This window comes from Triplophysa rosa, linkage group LG16 (genome assembly GCF_024868665.1).
Source record: "Triplophysa rosa linkage group LG16, Trosa_1v2, whole genome shotgun sequence".
Taxonomy (NCBI): Eukaryota; Metazoa; Chordata; class Actinopteri; order Cypriniformes; family Nemacheilidae; genus Triplophysa; species Triplophysa rosa.
The window spans coordinates 5,305,514-5,323,299 of record NC_079905.1 but is presented as its reverse complement, the minus strand read 5'-3'; the positions used below and the strand labels follow the sequence as shown (position 1 = coordinate 5,323,299).

General features: G+C 35.9%; 3 protein-coding genes across 3 annotated transcripts; 2 read left to right on the top strand and 1 right to left on the bottom strand.

Moving 5' to 3' along the window:
• Window positions 1-972: 972 nt before the first annotated feature.
• Window positions 973-6,626, top strand: LOC130566495 (cytosolic phospholipase A2 gamma). Its single transcript, XM_057353938.1, has 14 exons — window positions 973-1,111; window positions 1,219-1,244; window positions 1,372-1,483; window positions 1,784-1,926; window positions 2,033-2,231; window positions 2,464-2,569; window positions 2,733-2,873; window positions 2,956-3,021; window positions 3,281-3,448; window positions 3,619-3,756; window positions 3,903-3,995; window positions 5,358-5,512; window positions 5,718-5,883; window positions 6,058-6,626. The coding sequence occupies exons 1-14, from the start codon at window positions 1,055-1,057 to the stop codon at window positions 6,213-6,215; spliced, it is 1,728 nt and encodes a 575-aa protein (XP_057209921.1). The 5' UTR covers window positions 973-1,054; the 3' UTR covers window positions 6,216-6,626.
• A 214-nt stretch (window positions 6,627-6,840) lies between these two features.
• On the bottom strand, window positions 6,841-9,025 carry si:ch73-347e22.8 (uncharacterized). The gene is made up of 5 exons (XM_057353939.1): window positions 8,807-9,025; window positions 8,110-8,541; window positions 7,602-7,656; window positions 7,409-7,520; window positions 6,841-7,315 (listed from the first exon to the last, which is right to left on the bottom strand). Exons 2-5 carry the CDS (start codon window positions 8,416-8,418, stop codon window positions 7,255-7,257), a joined length of 537 nt encoding a protein of 178 aa, XP_057209922.1. The 5' UTR covers window positions 8,419-8,541; window positions 8,807-9,025; the 3' UTR covers window positions 6,841-7,254.
• A 1,744-nt stretch (window positions 9,026-10,769) lies between these two features.
• Window positions 10,770-16,889, top strand: LOC130566494 (IgGFc-binding protein-like). Its single transcript, XM_057353937.1, has 7 exons — window positions 10,770-10,856; window positions 10,971-11,031; window positions 11,674-12,918; window positions 12,993-13,258; window positions 13,606-14,173; window positions 14,240-14,442; window positions 16,203-16,889. Exons 2-7 carry the CDS (start codon window positions 10,989-10,991, stop codon window positions 16,452-16,454), a joined length of 2,577 nt encoding a protein of 858 aa, XP_057209920.1. The 5' UTR covers window positions 10,770-10,856; window positions 10,971-10,988; the 3' UTR covers window positions 16,455-16,889.
• The last annotated feature ends 897 nt before the right edge of the window (window positions 16,890-17,786 follow it).

The following is a 17,786-nucleotide window of genomic DNA, read 5'->3' as shown; positions in this document are numbered from 1 at the left end:
ATATTTTATTGATATGTTAATAATATTTCTTCATCAGCACTGATCAATATAACAGAATATAAATATATATAGTAGAAATATATATATAACAGAATATAAATATATATGTATATATATTTATGTTATTGCTACTATATATTTATATTCTGTTATATTGATCAGTGTTGATGAAGAAATGCACTGATTCCTGAAATAGACTTTTGGGAACTTTTTTGTACTGAGGGAGAGTTGTTCTAGAAAATGATGAAATGAAAATATGTTTGGGGTTTTCCAAAATTTCTTTTGAGATCTCAAAATGAAACAGTTTTTTCTTTTCTGAACCTATTTATTTATTTATAATAACAAGTATTATTTTGTTAACTTAATTTGCACTTTATGCTTTGAAAATAAAATAAAGCTGGGCAATTCCAACGTTATGGACGTGACATTTTGCGTTATGGACGTGACATAAAAATGCACAGAGAATGAATTTGTTACAAATATATTGAACCATCCATTTATATTTTACTAAACCCTTGTTGATAGAGTTTAAACATTAAAAAATGTCAGTCTATGAACACATTTTCTATTTTAAAAAAGGGAAATAAACAGGCGTTATGGATGTGACAAAAAAAGGACGCGTTTTTTGGGAGACGACAAACTTTGTAGGATTTCTGTGAAATAAAATGCACAATCCTAAAGCAATAATACCCAATTAATGGAGAAGGGATGCCTCTTAAAATAGTTATTTTATATTAATCTTCATGTGTCCATTTATGAGGAATATGTAGCGTTATGGACTATGTTACCTGACTATGAAAAATCATGCACTAAAAATAAAACAAATGCTTTACAAATTTGAAGAGAGACCTCACATGGGTATTTGAACCACCAAATGTTCAAATCTGAGCTGTTACCAAAGTAAAAACCATTGGTAAAAACTTTATTTTTTCATGGTAAGGTTGACATTTTCATGGAATTGCCCAGCTGATATTTGTCATACTCCTGGTTTGAGAACTGTCCCAATTGATATTCGCTTACTCCAATTGTTATATTTCCTCTTTTATACTGTCACATGCTCTCAATGAAAAGTTTCGGTTTGGAATGTAGACTTCAACCTCTTCCAGCCAGAGTACGTGCCCTTCAAATGTCTGTACTTGGTTTCTGAATAATATTTTTGATTCATGTTACCATTTCTTCATTATACTCTAATGCTTTGTGGTTATTTTCTCTTTACAGATGTCAAAAGGGAACCAAAGTGAAAGGTAATATCAAGCAAATTCAGTTTTACAATCTGTTATTCCTCAGTCTTGTGTCATTTGAAAAACTATCCCTGCATATCTTTTTTTCAATACTTTTGTGAGCTGTCATGTCTGTCTTTGATTTTAACAGCAGTGTGGTGCGAATCGGTCACTCTCTGAATGAGGCTGAGAAAGGTCATGTGTCCAGTAGGAGAGAATCAGTTCTGCAGTGTCTTCTGCAGCATAACATACACTGTAGCCCGGTAACATGGATATTTTCATAGTTACATATTATACCTGTTAAAGCAAAAACAATAGCAAGAGAGTGTTAGGAATGTATATCAGAGAGTGTGATATTGCCACAGCAAGACGATGAATAATGGACAGTATGTGAATAAATTAGGCCAAATTAAATAGATTTACATATGAAAAATATGTTTTTTAAAAAGCCAATTTTGTTTTATTGGTTGAACTGCAAACTTTAGAAGTCACTCCTTAGATGCGTTATGTAATTTATTGAATATATTTGACAATAAACGTTTTCTTTGCTGTGCACTTTACAGGAGGAGGTACCCAACATTGCACTCTTGGGTTCAGGTGGCGGTGAGAGAGCTCTGCTGGGTTTGATGGGGTCATTGGTCCAGCTGTTTAAAGAGGGTCTGCTGGACTGCATGATGTATCTGTGCGGGGTCTCTGGATCAACCTGGTAAACTTTCAGATTCATGCACAAAATGAACATTCTGACAGTATATACTCAAATCCCAACAAACACACACATACTGTATATGTAAAGATTGTTTTTTTTTTGGTAGGTGCATGGCCTCTTTATACAAAGAACCGGATTGGTCCTGCAGGCTGGAGGAAGTGAAGGATGACATCATACAGAGACTCACTGGTGATGGAGTCAGTTTCACGGACAAACTGTCAATACTGGAAAAATACTACCAGAAAGACAATTTCAGTTTGACAGACATCTGGGCGGCACTAGTAATAAGTGAGGTTGTGAAAGAGGTGAGGAAATAATTTTAATAAATAAATTGTTTTATGTATCAACCATGTCAGGACCTATGTGTTTTATAACAGCTGTTAAACTATAATCTCACAATGCTCAGTTTTTTATTTGCATTTCATTAAGATTATATTAAAATCAGTCTTACTGGCACAATAAGCTTTGGGATGGTTTGATCTGAGGTAATGAAACGGTGTAAAATGTACACTACATAATATTAAAACTTCTCTACAGATAGATGAAAATCCTCTTTCCCATCAGAGGAGCAAACACAGCAAAGATCCGTATCCCATCTACACTGTGATCGATAAGCAGAGCAATCGTGAAAAAATGAAAGCAGGTAGTTGCTCAGGCTATGTCAACTGCATAATGTCATAAAAGATGACATACCAAATTCTAAGAACATTTTCAGTGAAACATTTTACTGACAGTATCATTTATAATACAATCATTTAAATGTTTGTGTGTGAGCCGTACATCTGAGACTTGCACTGTTCTGTCAGACGTCTTTTTTGAGATCACAGCACATGAGGTTGGCTACTCCATCACTGGAGCCTTTGTAGATTCCTCCTGTTTTGGATGTCAGTTTGATGAAGGTGTTAAGAAGAAAAACCAGCCCGAGATGGAAATGTTGTACCTCCAAGGTAACAACGCAAATGTGTGTATAGTTGACAGTTTTGGTCCGCTGCAGACTGTTCATTTGTCTCTCTTGTTGGTGTTCGGCAGGTCTGTGTGGTAGCGTTTTTGCTGACCTTGAAAAAACAATGGAGGAACTCTTAATATTAATAAAAAGTAAGTTTACTTGTTTAAGGATTTGTTCAAACCACATCATAAATATTCAACTTAAACAGATATTATAACGGAAGACCTAAATGTTAATTGCGTCATGCCAGTGACATTGGAACACACAAACACTGCCTTAGTAAAAAAAAAAACATCATTGACATCTGTCTGGTTTAAGTTTGTTTTTATGTCTGTGTCCCCTCAAATGCATTAAACCATTTTATGTTGTAAAATGGCATCTGTTAAAAATGCATTCATTTCTTTTCAGAGCTCTTTTGGCGCGAGTCAGATGTGACGTGTAACCACACATCGCTCAGCCCTCCACATCTAAATGAAGTGTACCGGGTGACTTTGACGCTTGTGGAACTGAATCTTCTGTTCTTCAGAGAGGAAGACACTTCATCTCACATTGAAATCCTTAATGATTTGCTAAGAGGTATCCATCACAGTTTTAAAGTTTCAGAAAATGTTAAATCACACTAACTTGTTAGATAACATCCACCTGTTGGATTCCATGGAAACACATCACCAGTAAATTTATCAGGTGATAAATAATAACACCTAATGTATTTTTTAAGTACATAATGACATTTCTTTTTTTTTTAGGAAAGCTTAACAAAGAAAAATATGAGACTGTCATTACCTTACAGATGATGCCAGAGGGAATAGCTAGGAAGAAAATTCAGGAACAAACTCTATACGTATGCCAGCTGTATTCAGACTGGTTGCAGAAACAACTAAATTGTGAGTTGTGTTGTTCACATGCAGCTCTTACAGTCATTTTGGGCTGCCATGTTGATTTTACTAACTAAAATCTTAAAACAACTTATTCATTATTTAATGTCCTGATAGAGAAGGCAAATGACATTATGTAAACTTCTTTCATTTAGATAATGGGCTATGGATGGTTGTTATCAAATGCATTGAGTTAGCAACTCGCTGGATCTGGGGCACAACATATAACTTTCTCTACAACATGACAGGTGAGCAAAATAACTAACAGCAAAATGTAATGCTAAAATTATTAAAATAAAATAAAAACTTGTATATAATATATATTCACTACTGTTCAGGTTTAAGTTCATACAGTCGTGGCCAAAAGTATTGGCAGTGACATAAATTTTGTGTTTCGCAAAGTTTGCTGCTTCTGTATTTGTAGATTATGTTGCCACATGTTTCTATGGTATACTGGATATCTTAAATTAGCATATCTTAAGTTTTATTATACATAATATATGCAAAAGTTCATATTTACAGTGTTGACCCTTGTTTTTCATAACCTCTGACATTGGCTCTGGCATGCTGGATATTAGCGTCTGGGCCAAATCCTGACTGATGGCGATCCTTTCCTGCCTTATTAGTGCTCTGAGTTGATCGCGATTTGTGGGCTTCTACTTATTCACTCACTTTTTGAGGATTGACCACAGGTTCTCCATTTGGGACTGACATCTGGGGAGTTGCTTTTTTTTGGGCAATGATTTAAAATGCATCTGATCACTCAGCATAATAATCTAAGCAATGTGAATGAACACCGCAACAGCCTAAGCAGAAACTTTGCAAAACACAGCAATTATGACACGACTGTATACCGTTATATTTTTTCCACATTTTATAATTATAATAATAGTAAGCTCATCAAAACTATAGAATAACAAAAAAAATGGAAAAAAAACTACGCTTGGCATTTTATCAATTAGCTTCTTGAGGTGTCACCCTTATTAAAATAGACTAAAGATGTTCCCACTTAATGTATTCTGAGCTCTTATTGGCTGGTTTTTCTTTGTTATTTGTGCAATCCCATACTTTTTTGCCTATGATAGAAATGAATATGTTTTTGCCTATAAATTAATTTTAAGCATTTCAGCATACACCTTCAGACTAAAAGATTCTCAAGATCATGAGAAACATTTGAGTCAAATGACCATAAATTTTTGAACTGCAGTGTAGTGCACTTGTATAGTGCTCTCTGACATTTCTAACACTGACACTAAACGTCCATATGACCGTAGACATACACTGATACACTTCTAAAGCCAAGAGGTTAAGTCACATCTGCTGGAGATATTATTTAGGTACAGTTATTGTCCTACTGCAGAAATTGAATTTATTATTATTTGTATTTAATTTATTGAGTTATTTCATGATCACACATTACCTGGTCAGCTATACTCTTGCAATAAAGTAATGGTTCCACGGTACAGGGATGCTAAGAGATGGTACTTCGATTTGTTTTATAGCATTTAAATTCATGTACAATGACATCTGAGTACTCCAAAATACTTAAGAATACTGTAGTACTAACATATGTTTAAAAGTATCTAAACCGGAATTATTATTATTATCAGCGCCGGAGGTTTCTCCATGTATCCTGAAAAAGGAAACAAGACATTATGAGGATGCTGGAATCTTCATCAACTCTCCTTATTTCTCAGTGTTGAGGAAAGAGAGGCACATTGATCTCATTATCTCTCTTGATTTCAGTGATGATGACCCATTCAAGGTAATGTGAAGATCACAGTAAATACATACTTTGTTTTTACTACCGGCATATTATTAATAAATGAATGCAATATTAATGTATTATATTGAAATATATCTTTTGGCACGATGTACATATGCCAATAGCATAAACACCCTAATTTTTTTTGTCACAGCTACACACACACAAACAAACCATTCTATAAAACATTTCTTTAAATTTACAGACAGTGGTTCAGACTGCTGAAACGTGCAAAGAGCTACACATTCCCTTTCCCAAAGTTCACATATCTGAGCAGGACAAACAAACTCCAAAAGACTTCTACGTGTTTGAAAGCCACCATGCGCCGACTGTGATTCATATCCCTCTTTTCAACATTATAAATTGTGAAGGTAATGCCAACAATCATATTAAATACTGCTAAATAATGAAATAATTTAGCTTAATTTAAAACTGTGCACTGCGAATTGTAAGTATTGAGGATTATGATGTAGTCTTTGTCAGTTATTGTGGGCAGAAAAGGCAACTATAAAAACTCACAGGTGCTGAAATGTCTGTGTTAACAGGAGAAGTTAGAAAGTGGAAGAGAAGATACAGAACCTTCCAACAGCCCTACAGCTGTGAAATGATTCACGATCTGCTGGAGAAAGCTGAGGTGAACATCAAAAATAACAAAGTGGACCTTTTGAGAGAGATTCAGAAAGTCATTCATAGAAAAACTTAAAGCCATACGCTGTGCTAGATGTTAAATCCAGGATAATGAATCAAATACAAAATATTTTTCTTGCATGCGTATTTCAAACAGCACCATATACTGTACGGTTATTTTTCACATTTTTCTATTTTCCTAATTTTTATAATTGTTGCAGAAAACGATTCTAAAATCACACCATCATGAAAACGGCTCATTGGATCAAGCTGTTCTAACTCTTGACCAGTAGAGGGCAGCACAGAGAGTGCTTGTAGAGTTTTGTTTGATTCAACTGCACCCTGAAAATAACACAGACAATATACAGTAAAATATAAACATTATTAAAAACGGTGATTAGTCTTTGCGATTAGAAAGTTTGCACATTAAGAAGCTTTGAAATTCAGACACTTGAAAAAAAGCAAGGACAGTCTTATTGGTTATTATTATGATTAAGGTGTAATTAATATGCCATATGACCTTGATATTAGTGATTGATATGTATATTTTATCTTAGTGTAAGTCCTTCAAAAGAGCTTCTTGGCATGTCTCCGTGAGGCATTATGGTAAAGTATTCAATTTAACTTCTGTGTAGAATCTGAGTTGTTTTTAATTGTTTGTGATCATAAATGTATGATAAAAATACCTTACAATAATAAGGGCAATTTTATTGTTGTTGACATATCCCAATAAAAACAGAACATCATATAAAAAATAAGTCTTAACATGCACTGACAAAGTGTGCTTTTGAATATAAAAACAACGTTCAAGCTTAATAAAAAAATGTATCAGAGTGCCTCCTCTTCAAAAATATTTTAACTAAAGCATATTATTCATCTTTAAAAAATCTCCTTACTGGTATACCTTTATTTTTTTAGCAGATGCTTTAATCCAAAGTACTTGACGATTATTGTTAATATATACATCATTCAGTAATTATACAAAGTTTAAGCACAGGCCAGGGGAAACTACAGAGATGTGCACACAGTACAGCACACTTGTGTTTACGAAGGGTTTTCTATTGAAAATGTGCCTGCAAATCTGTTTCTGAAAATCCTTTGATAAAACTCTTAAATTAAGACTTCTTATTTTCTTGCTTCGTGGTGTTTTGCATTACTGTTTTAGGGCATTGTCCGCTGCAATAGTAAAAAAAAAATTAATATTAATATTTTGCACACAAGACTAATTTACTCACATTTATTTATAAATCAGCCTATATTTATACTCACTTTGCATCTGTGCCCATTTTCAAATGGGCACATACTGGACTGGGCTGCTGGAGTTTCTTTTGGAGGTTTGTCATAACTTCAGTCCACTTTGTCTTAGAAGCAGCAAAATTACCTAAAACAGACAAAAAGAAAGAAAAGTGAGCTAACTTTCTCGACCCATTTTTTGTTTGTGTTTTTCCCTTTTTAATCATACCTTCAACGTCAGCTTTCTCCTTCTCCACACCTGCAATATTCTCATTTATTGTGGCCTGTGGAACGTCAACACAAAGGCAGATTGTAAAAAATGGCAACAGAGCTGATATATACCTGTTATTTGAGGTGGCGCTTGTTTGTAAACCTGCTCAGTTGGTTGTTTTGTTAGTTTTGAAACCTGCTCTACAAGTGAGCTTGCATGTCAGCCCATGATGAACAAAATGCAATGTACTGTATATAACATTATTAATCTGCTCATGTGATAATTGTGTCAGTCCTGCATAACACTGACCTTTCTGTAATAAGAATATTCATACATCTGCCAAAATTAAATGATCTAAAAGCAGGTGTCGTATCATTTGTTAACAGAATATATTTGATATTTTGTATTTGCAATGGCATTGAAATATTTTGAAGTGTCCAAAATTATCTACATTTTTAGGTACGTCTTGCCGACCAAAGACTCAAAAATTTGACACACTTTTGCAACATGAATCTTCATTACTTACCAATGAACCCTGGCATGCTTTAACCTCCTCTGCCATTTTCTGCTGATCCAAAACCATTTTCTTTATCTCGACATCAAGGTCATGAAAATCCTTCTGTATGATGTCCACCTCCAGCTTCTTGTTTTGAAATTCTAAATTTAAATTTGTTAAATCTAAGTTTGTTCTCCTTTCACTCGTCTCCGAAAACATCAATTCAGATGTTATTTTCTTTAATACGTCCGTTTGAATGTGCTTGTATCCTATCAAGCTCAAAGCCACAGATGCCATTAGTACCAAAACTAACAATGAGCAGCAGGGCCTCCTCTCCATGACTGTGTTGTTGCTTGAAGATTTTTTTTTAAATATGATTATTATAATAAGTCCAAGTTTTATAAATATAGATTTGTGTCTAGATCTGTGTATATCTGATGTATATGAGCATAGACGTGAGGTCTGTAAAAGAAAATACAACAGATAAATAAAGAATAAAATAAGGTCCTGGCATTGCATGAGGTACAGTTACAGTATACATCACATTATATTTGCAAGTAAGTCTAAACTTCCTGGTGTCCTCATGTAAATGATTAACTTGCAGAGTAACAGATCGTCTGATAATTATTTGACAATAAACACAGCAAAAGCTTTTAACATTTTTCAAAACTAAACCTACAATGGTTTGAACTTGTCATTCACAGATAAGTGTAATGAATCAACTCACCTTTATCCAGCAGTTTGCGTGCACACGCTGAAACAAACCGAGTTGATTGGGATTAGCAAATATGAGTAAACGTAATATAACCTACGTAATGATAATAAATCAACGTCACTAAAGTACACCAAAGTAGAATAGTTTGTAATATTTTCTATTAGTGCGTCTTTTTTGTGTGTCGCCGTAACGTCTCTGTCATTGAGCAGTCTGACTGGTTATCATCTTTCATTTCCTTCATTGTCATGTGACCAGTCTGACCAGCTAAGCAAGGAATTCAGTAAATTCTCTGAACCAGCCCACCTATCTGTTTGATCAAAGATGTATGATGGGTTTGAATAGCTCTTTGGGAGATCTGTGTCTTTCTATCTTTCTATCTTTTTACTTGTTTTTATTTTTTCACGTACTTATTTCCAAATTCTATTTTTTCTTGAAAATTATTTTCTCGAGCACAAAGGTGTTCCAAAAAACAGGATCTTAAAGTCATAGAAATGGATGCTTATGCAAAGTGGTTCAAGGCTTAATGAAGCCTCTGGGTTGTACCTATATGAAACAATGGTCATTTATCAATGCGGATCTTTTTTACTTCATTTTTGCTGAAACATATCTCGCAATGCAATGATAAGACCTTTATTGTTTGTTTTAGGTTAGCACACCCTAATCATTAAAATACCAGGGAGTAACCATCAGTGGCTTTTTTCTATCTCTATTAAAGCAAGTTTATAAAGAGATATTGTATATTAGATAAATGGATCTAGTTCACCACAGAAATGAATGCTGTCCCATAAATGTCCAGGAAAACCTGAATTCTTCTGAAATGGTCAGATTTAAACAGGAATCTATGGCCCGGTTTCACAGACAGGGCATAGATTAAAGTGACAATTCACCCCAAAATGTAAATTCTCTCATCATTTACTCATCTAGTCATTTCAAACCTGTATGACTTTCTTCTGCAGAACACAAAAGAAGATATTCACCTCTACTGTATGGACACAAAACCAATGGGTGCCAGTTAACAACATTCTTCGAAATATCTTCTTTTATGTTCCGCTTAAGAAAGAAAGTAATAAAGGTTTTAAATGAGAAGAGGGTGAGTAAATAATGACAGATTTTTTGGGGGTGAACAATCCCTTTAAACCAGGACTATGCCGTAGTTAAATTAGGATATTTAAGTCACTTTAATAAAAATCCATAAGAAAAAACATTACTGTTGTGCATCTTGGGAGAATATAAATACAATTCTTTTTCAGCCTGTAGAAGTTCACAGAGACTTTATATTCAAATGGTCACACTAAATAAACTGTATTGCATGAGTTCATTCATAGCAATTGAATTTATATGTTTTTAGCAACTCTTATCGTTTTTTATCACATCACTATATAGGTTGTATTGTGAGAACAGGCATAATGACATCAAATAACACAAATATACATTATATTGTACTGTATATTATACAAAAATTAGGAATGTAACATCTTTCATATATTCAGGTCACAAAAAAGCTGTTGTAATAGACACATTTGACACAAAACAGAATTACAGATATACATTTCAGGCACTAAGAAATTAATATGCTTTTAATTACGACTGCTTGATATTGCTGCATTATGATACATTTGTTTAAGAAAATGTAAGTGGACTATTAACCATAAAACCAATATTGACACATTAATGGATTTTATGAGTGCTTTTCTCTGGAGAGGTGTGAGAGGTCAGACTGATTTGACTTTAGATTCAATTGGACAGAAACAGTGGAGGTTCTGGATAATTGTAAAGCCACAATTAAATCCAACCCAACTATAATTGGGGCCAGTTGAAGTAATGTCAATCTTATTAGAATGAGTGAAGTGCATTATATAGTACTGTATGCAAGATTATAAGATTATAAGAATTATAAACAGACTGTGGCAAGTGTTATTCTTTCTGATTTGCTGACTCACAGAATAACCATATGAAGATACAGTATATACTGTAGGTGTCAACCAATCTCTGATTGGCTCCTGGTGATGATACCAGCAGAATTTAACCCCCCTGCGCCATTCTGATCAATACTCCATGGCAGGTAAGTACATTGACAACATTTCTACATCATGTACATTTGTCATAAAAGTGTGATGATGTCTTGCCTTCTTTGTGTATACCGTATTATAAATAATTGCTTTCCACTTTTATTCAGATTAACACGACAGTGAAGATGAAAGAAATATTTTGTATTTTTGCGGCCCTCGTACTCTGTGGTAAGGTTTTGCTTTTCACTTTCGTATTTTTCAATCTGCACCGAATTGTTTGCAAATTCAACTGATTTCGAGATCTCAGTACTGATTCCAAATCAATTGGAATTGGAAACTAAGCATAAATAATATTTTTAAGAACTTTTACTATATCACGTAAATAGAGATGTGTACATTTAATATGTGTGATTAGATTTACATTAAGCAACTCCTTTATGAATATTATCAAAGAGATCATATTAAAAATAGATAATTTAATTATTCATGTCAAACTTCACCATTTGTGACCCAGTCTGTAAAAACCCATCTCAAGACATTTTTTTTGTGATTTTTGTTTCATAAAATCATCCTTTATAATGTAAAGAACATTCTGTGAAAATATAACTTTGATATCTTTAATATTGGTTGAGAAAGGCCATGTCAAAATTTAAATCATGGTGGAATTAATGGTTGAAATCAAACTTTGATGCTCATTCTCTCAAAATTTGATCATAAGACTTAAGCCTGGATTTCACAAGCAGTCACTTTTTTATCAAATGTTTTGTATCACAATATGAATGTAAAGAACTATTTCACTAATTCTCATGAAATAGTTACAAATTGAGATTGTGTTTTAGATTTCTACTGATCTTTACATTCTCATCTCAGGACTTGTTTCGGGTGGACCAGCAGGGACGGAGTTTGCTCTGTCGTTCATGCAGAACAGCCAACTGGGCACTAACAGCGCCTCTACTCGTCTGATGCTGGACATTTCAAATCCTTCCAAATTATCCGCCAATGTGAAGGTAACTGCTCTGGGAAAAATCTTTGAGCAAACCATCCAACCAGGTCAGGGTGCCACATTCCAGCTGCCTAGCGGTGTGGAGATCAGTGGCACCACAACAACCTATCAGACGGTTCAAGTGCTGTCTGACCAGAAAATCCTGGTGTCGTCCTTCAACTACAAGCTGTACTCCTCTGACACATCATTGATCTACCCTGTCGAAGACTGGGGTACAGAATATTACCTCTTCACCCCAATGTTGGGTCCACTTGGTTCCTTTAAAGAGTTTTCGGTTGTTAACTATGACACTCAAAATTCGATCGAGGTCCAGCTCAGTGGTGTGGTACTGTTTGAAGGATCTTTTTACCCAAGAGGAAGCAAACTCACATTTAACCTGATGCCCATGGAAAGCGCGCAGATCCAAAGTCAGGACGATCTCACAGGTTCAAGAATCAAATCCCAGCAACCCGTCGCAGTTTTTGCAGGCCACAGTTGTGCTTGGTTTTATTCGACATGCTCGCATGTGTATGAACAGCTTATTCCTGTTAGCAACTGGGGAAAAGAGTTCATGGTTGCACCTATCAACTGTACATCGCCACAGTTTCGTTTCGACACGGTTCAAATCATAGCCTCGCAAACAACTACAGTAAACATCAACAGTCACAGCCCAAAGTTACCTATAAAAATGATAGCAGGGGAATCTTTATACCTTAACTTATATTGGCCAGACTCCTTCCACATCACCGCCGATAACGTCATCCAGGTTTTGTATTTATTTAATGGAGGAACGAGACAGAACGGAGACACAATCGAGCCTTTTCTGATGACCATCCTGCCAATCGATTTCTTTGGCACGTCGTACATCCTATACGGTCAAACTGACTTTACAAACCAAGCCGTTGCAATAGCACAAACAAAAGACCTGGATGGACTCACGTTCGATATGTTACGCCTGCCGCAAAATCCTCAGTGGCAGCAAGTTGGTGCCAGTGAATATTCATGGGCTCAGATGACGTATGCTCAAGGTTCTGGTTTCCATACGGTAAGCGGTCCTAACCCCTTCGGCCTTTACAGCATAGGAATGGGTAACAAAAACGGTTATGGGTCTGCAGCCCCTGGAACATCAGCAGGTACGAAAACAATCATAAATGCAGATTTTGTTTTGTTATGGATGTGTATTAATTCTGTTTTTGTGTCTGTTTAGTGTCTTCCGCCACCTGTACCATTTTTGGAGATCCTCACTACAACACTTTTGACAAGAAAACCTACGACTTTCAAGGAACTTGCACGTACACGGCAGCTCAGGCCTGTCATCTAGGAACAAAGCTCACTCCATTCGCGGTCGTGGTGCAGAATGCCTTGTGGGATGAAATTCAGAGCTCTCCGGATGTTTCCATGGCTAAAGTTGTGGTTGTTGAGGTTTATAACCTCACTTTGGTGCTTAGAAGAAACCAACTGAAACAGATAATGGTAAGGAATTGTAATACATTGTGTCCTTTAATTGTTTTATAATATTAGTGATTGTCAACTGCTTCAGGACATCAAATGGTAAAACAAGATCTAACCAAACATATTCCTTAAAAAAATAAACTGCATAGATGCAAAAACATGACATGGACCAAACTTGACATTTGGTATCCTAAGTACGATCATTTCTTAGTTGCATTTAGTCATTTTTTGTGACCCACTTTTTAATACAAACCAGCTATCTGTATGTGGGGCTAATGCACTTATTCATTCCACATTCAGACATATAAATGGATTTTTTTGTAGATTTACTAAATATATGACATCTCATAAGATCTTTACATTTTCAGGTGGACAACATCTTGAACAACATCCCTTTAAGTTTGCTCAACGGACAAGTCAAAGTCTTTCAAGAAGGCTTACACTACGCCATCACGACAGACTTTGGCTTGAAGGTCACATATGATATGATTTACCGCGTCACGATCACGGTTCCCAGCGACTACGGCGATAAAATGTGCGGCCTCTGTGGAAACTACAATGGAAACCCAAACGACGAGTACCAGCTGCCGGAGGGCAAGCAAACCACAGATGTAAATACATTCGGTGCTGCGTGGAAAGTGCCTGTTGCTGGTGTCGTATGTGACGACGGCTGCATTGGAAACTTGTGTCCGATTTGTGACCCACAAAAGAAGATAATCTATGAAAAAGACTGCAGTATCATCACTGATCCTAAAGGGCCTTTCGCAGCCTGCCACGGTGTGATAAACCCCATGTCATACTTCAACGAATGTGTGTATGATGTTTGCATCGGTGAGGGAGATCGGGACATGTTCTGCCAAAGTGTTGGTTCCTATGTGATTGACTGCCAGGATTTTGGAGTCGCAATCCAAAACTGGAGAACACCACAGTTCTGCCGTGAGTAATCAATGCGAGGTTGCTTTCCAAAGTTATTTACAAAACTAAACGCACTTCCTTTTGCAGCTTTAACCTGCCCTGCTAACAGTCACTACCAGATATGTGCTGTGATCTGTGACACACCCTGCCCCGGGCTAACCGACATAATCACCTGCAATGAAAACACCTGCAAGGAAGGCTGCGCCTGCAACTCTGGTTTCTATTTCAACGGAACAGGCTGCATACCAGTGGACAAATGCGGCTGTTATGAAAATGGCGTTTCCTACGAGGTTGGAAGTCATCTTTGTATTCATTAAAATAAGGCACATACTTCCCAGTGTTTGTGGAAAGAATAATGTGATAAGCAATCGTACTACATCCATTTTACAGATTGGAGAATCTGAAGTTCAAGAGGGCTGCTATAAACTCATAACTTGCAAACCCTCTGGTGAAGTGACACGTGAATTTATTAAATGTAACGGCTATGAAATATGCCAGATCCAAAATGGCGTCCGCGGGTGTTACCCCGCGCAGTGTCTCATAGAGGCAGGAGGCTCTATAACTCTTTTTAGTGGAATAAGTGGTGGCCTTGCAGAAACTGGAGCATATGAGATAGTGAAAGTGTGTAATGATGCTCTGGACGCTCAATGGTTCCGTGCGGTAGTGGAAGTGCTGATGTGTGGAGAAACCGGATTCAAGGGTGTGGCTGCTGTGTATGTCTTCTATGAGGGTGGCATCATTTCTGTGAACAGAGAACTTTCAACATGGGTAAGTTTTTAATATAGTTATAAAGTTTATATGTACACTATGAGGAGAAAAGTATTGGGACGCCCTCTTTTAATAAACATGCTTATCTAGTAATTCCAATCAAAACAAATGTTAAAGGAATAGTTAACCCCAAAAACAAAAATCCTGTCCTCATTTACTCACCCTCTTGACATTTTCAAACCTGTATGACTTTCTTTCTTCTGCAGAACAGAAAAGAAGACATTTTCAAAAATGTTGGTAACCAAAAACCTTGGTTCCCATTGACTTCTATTGTATGGACAAAAAACCAATACAAGTCAATGGGGATAGTCTCAGCCTCAGACGTCACTCCCACAGACCATTGGCTAGACATCTGATGCCTGAGGCACACTTTTATGGAAACACTTCAGCACGTTCGAAGTCGTCATCTGATTGGTTAACGGTCCGCCTGGAAACAACACGAAGTCGTCTGATCGAAGAAGTACGTTGTCGTGTTTAAAACGACAAACTAAGCATATGTGCATACGTGTTTCTATAAGAATTCATCACAATCGACTAAACGCTTAATTATTAAAAGTATGCGAGGTTTACGGCATAAACTTAAAATCATTTTGTTGCTGTTAATTTTGACACGTTCGTGAATGTACACCGGTCTGTTACTGCGGCGACTTTCCATGCCTCTAAACATGACGCGACACAAAATGCAACGTGATTGGTTGCTTTACCGGTCAGTCATATGGCCTCTTGGGAGGGCCTTGGCCAAAGAAAGCGGCGATAAGTTTCAGACCTTCAGTATGAAGGTCTGGCTACGTGAGACTAATGGGGATCAACGGTTTTCATTTACCAACATTCTTCAAAATATCTTCTTTTGTGGTCTGCAGAAAAAAGAAAGTCATACAGGTTTGAAATGACAAGAAGGTTAATAAATGATGACAGATTTTTTTTGTTTTGGGGTGAACTAATCCTTTAATGCTATAGCAAACAACACCATTTTGTTGAAAGGCTCCTTTACTGTTCCGAAATGACTGTACCCCTGTGTCAATAATAGGTTCGGGTGATATGTTTTTGGCTCATAGCCAAGTCATCCCAAAGGTGTTCAAGTCTGGGCTTTATGCAGACCAGTCAAGTTCTTCCACACTAGACTGACTGAATCACATTTCATTTTGTTCCTTGCTTTGTGCAATGTATTGTCAGTTTGGAACAGAAAAGGGCCCTGCCCAAACTATTGCTATAAAATTAGAAACACACAAAAATGCTTGGCTGTTTATAAAACAATATGCCATCTTTGTCTCTCCATTTTCAGGTCAATGGAATGAAAGTTGCTCTACCAAAGCAACTGAACAATAACATTTCAGTTCAGCTGTCTGGTGATGCTGTTGTGATTAAGATGTCTGCGCTCACAGTGACTTACAGCACACTGGCTTTCATGGTAACAGTTAATGGGCAGATGGACGGCGTGTTGTGTGGTGCCTGTAGTCAGTTAAATGCTGAATATCTCACTAGTAGTGGGATGAACATTTGGAGAGCCCCTGATTTCCCCATGTCATGTGTTTAAAATGTTAAAATATAGCTGTGGTTGACCTTGTACAATGAAAATTATACAGATAAAAACCCATAAATCCACCTTGCTTCATATCTCTAGGTATCTCCTGTTTTTACCACATGAGTGCCTACATTGATTTGTTCATAATACATTTTGATTTCTATGACGCTTTCCACTTGATGTTTCTGCAGAAATACTACACATAGGCTAATGTGAATGATCAGATTAAAGTGCTTTGTGATGACTATGGGCATATTAAAATGAGCTCATTTTAAGTCAAGGTAAGCCTACTTCTTGTGTTAAAATGTTTACCAAATTAAAAATGTTCTTTTGTCTCAGAATTCACAGTAATGTGCAATGTCAATGATTCGGTAACTTCATTACTATAAAATTTTATTAGTAGATTTGTAAAGTTACAATGTGTGAAGTCTAAAAAATGCATACTTATAAATCATTATAATGAAGCTTTGTAACGTAATAAATGTTAAGGTAAAGTGTGCACCTGTATAAAAATAAATAATTAAATCAATAAAAACACATTTGTGATGTCTTCTCAGTTACATCCCAAATCAAGACAAATAAAATGCTTTTGTCACAAAGTCAAACACACATTAATCTTTTTGAATAGCATAATTATCTTAACTATTGTGAATGAAACACGATCGGAATTTCACCGGGACACTTTCGTTGTAGGCTGTTGCTATTATAAAAGTCTGTTTGCCTTTTAGGAGGTGACAAAGAAACAACATAGATAAAAGTTTTATTATTATATAAAGGAGATAACTAAAACCGGTTTCAAAACTCAAGTAACCACCTACTATAAAACACAAAGAGAAAATGTTGTTTAAATGCGCAAACTTTGAACAGGGTTGAAAATTCAGTTGGCGTTTTTTACAGATCTGCCTATATAACAGCTCCACATACACTTTTCATAATTATAGTAATGGAAATTTTGTTAAAATATTTTGTAACATCAGCAGGTGAAGGGGAGGTGTGTCATTATAATGGGAAGAGTACGATGGTAAAATGAAGATGTCCGAGCAACACTAGCCAGTACTTTGTCATTGACTGTGAGACCTTTTCATTTTTGCAGAAAATACACTGCATGTTGGTTGCATGGTGGGAATTTCAAATAATTCTGCAATGACTCAAATGTTTTGATTACCAAATGACTCTTCAATGAGTTTTTCGACCAGTAGGTGCGATCAGTGAATGTTGTTTGTGGGTGAGTCATTGAATATGGGCCTTACCAACTTGTATGATATTTATTAGTAGCCTAATTATTTACTTATTTAAATATATTGTAAAAACTAAATAAATATATTTTTAATATCATTTATTTAG

What these genes read in the sequence shown, in the direction of transcription:
- LOC130566494 (XM_057353937.1), top strand. Translation starts at nt 10,989, where the DNA reads ATGAAAGAAATATTTTGTATTTTTGCGGCCCTCGTACTCTGTG. An exon ending in GAGAACACCACAGTTCTGCC is followed by an intron (nt 14,174 to 14,239) that starts GTGAGTAATCAA and finishes TTCCTTTTGCAG; the next exon opens with CTTTAACCTGCCCTGCTAAC. An exon ending in AAAATGGCGTTTCCTACGAG is followed by an intron (nt 14,443 to 16,202) that starts GTTGGAAGTCAT and finishes CTCCATTTTCAG; the next exon opens with GTCAATGGAATGAAAGTTGC.
- LOC130566495 (XM_057353938.1), top strand. Translation starts at nt 1,055, where the DNA reads ATGCTCTCAATGAAAAGTTTCGGTTTGGAATGTAGACTTCAACCTCTT. An exon ending in ATAACATACACTGTAGCCCG is followed by an intron (nt 1,484 to 1,783) that starts GTAACATGGATA and finishes TGCACTTTACAG; the next exon opens with GAGGAGGTACCCAACATTGC. An exon ending in GGGGTCTCTGGATCAACCTG is followed by an intron (nt 1,927 to 2,032) that starts GTAAACTTTCAG and finishes TTTTTTTGGTAG; the next exon opens with GTGCATGGCCTCTTTATACA.
- si:ch73-347e22.8 (XM_057353939.1), bottom strand. Translation starts at nt 8,418, where the DNA reads ATGGAGAGGAGGCCCTGCTGCTCATTGTTAGTTTTGGTACTAATGGCA. An exon ending in AAGCATGCCAGGGTTCATTG is followed by an intron (nt 7,657 to 8,109) that starts GTAAGTAATGAA and finishes GACGTTCCACAG; the next exon opens with GCCACAATAAATGAGAATAT. An exon ending in AAAATGGGCACAGATGCAAA is followed by an intron (nt 7,316 to 7,408) that starts GTGAGTATAAAT and finishes TTACTATTGCAG; the next exon opens with CGGACAATGCCCTAAAACAG.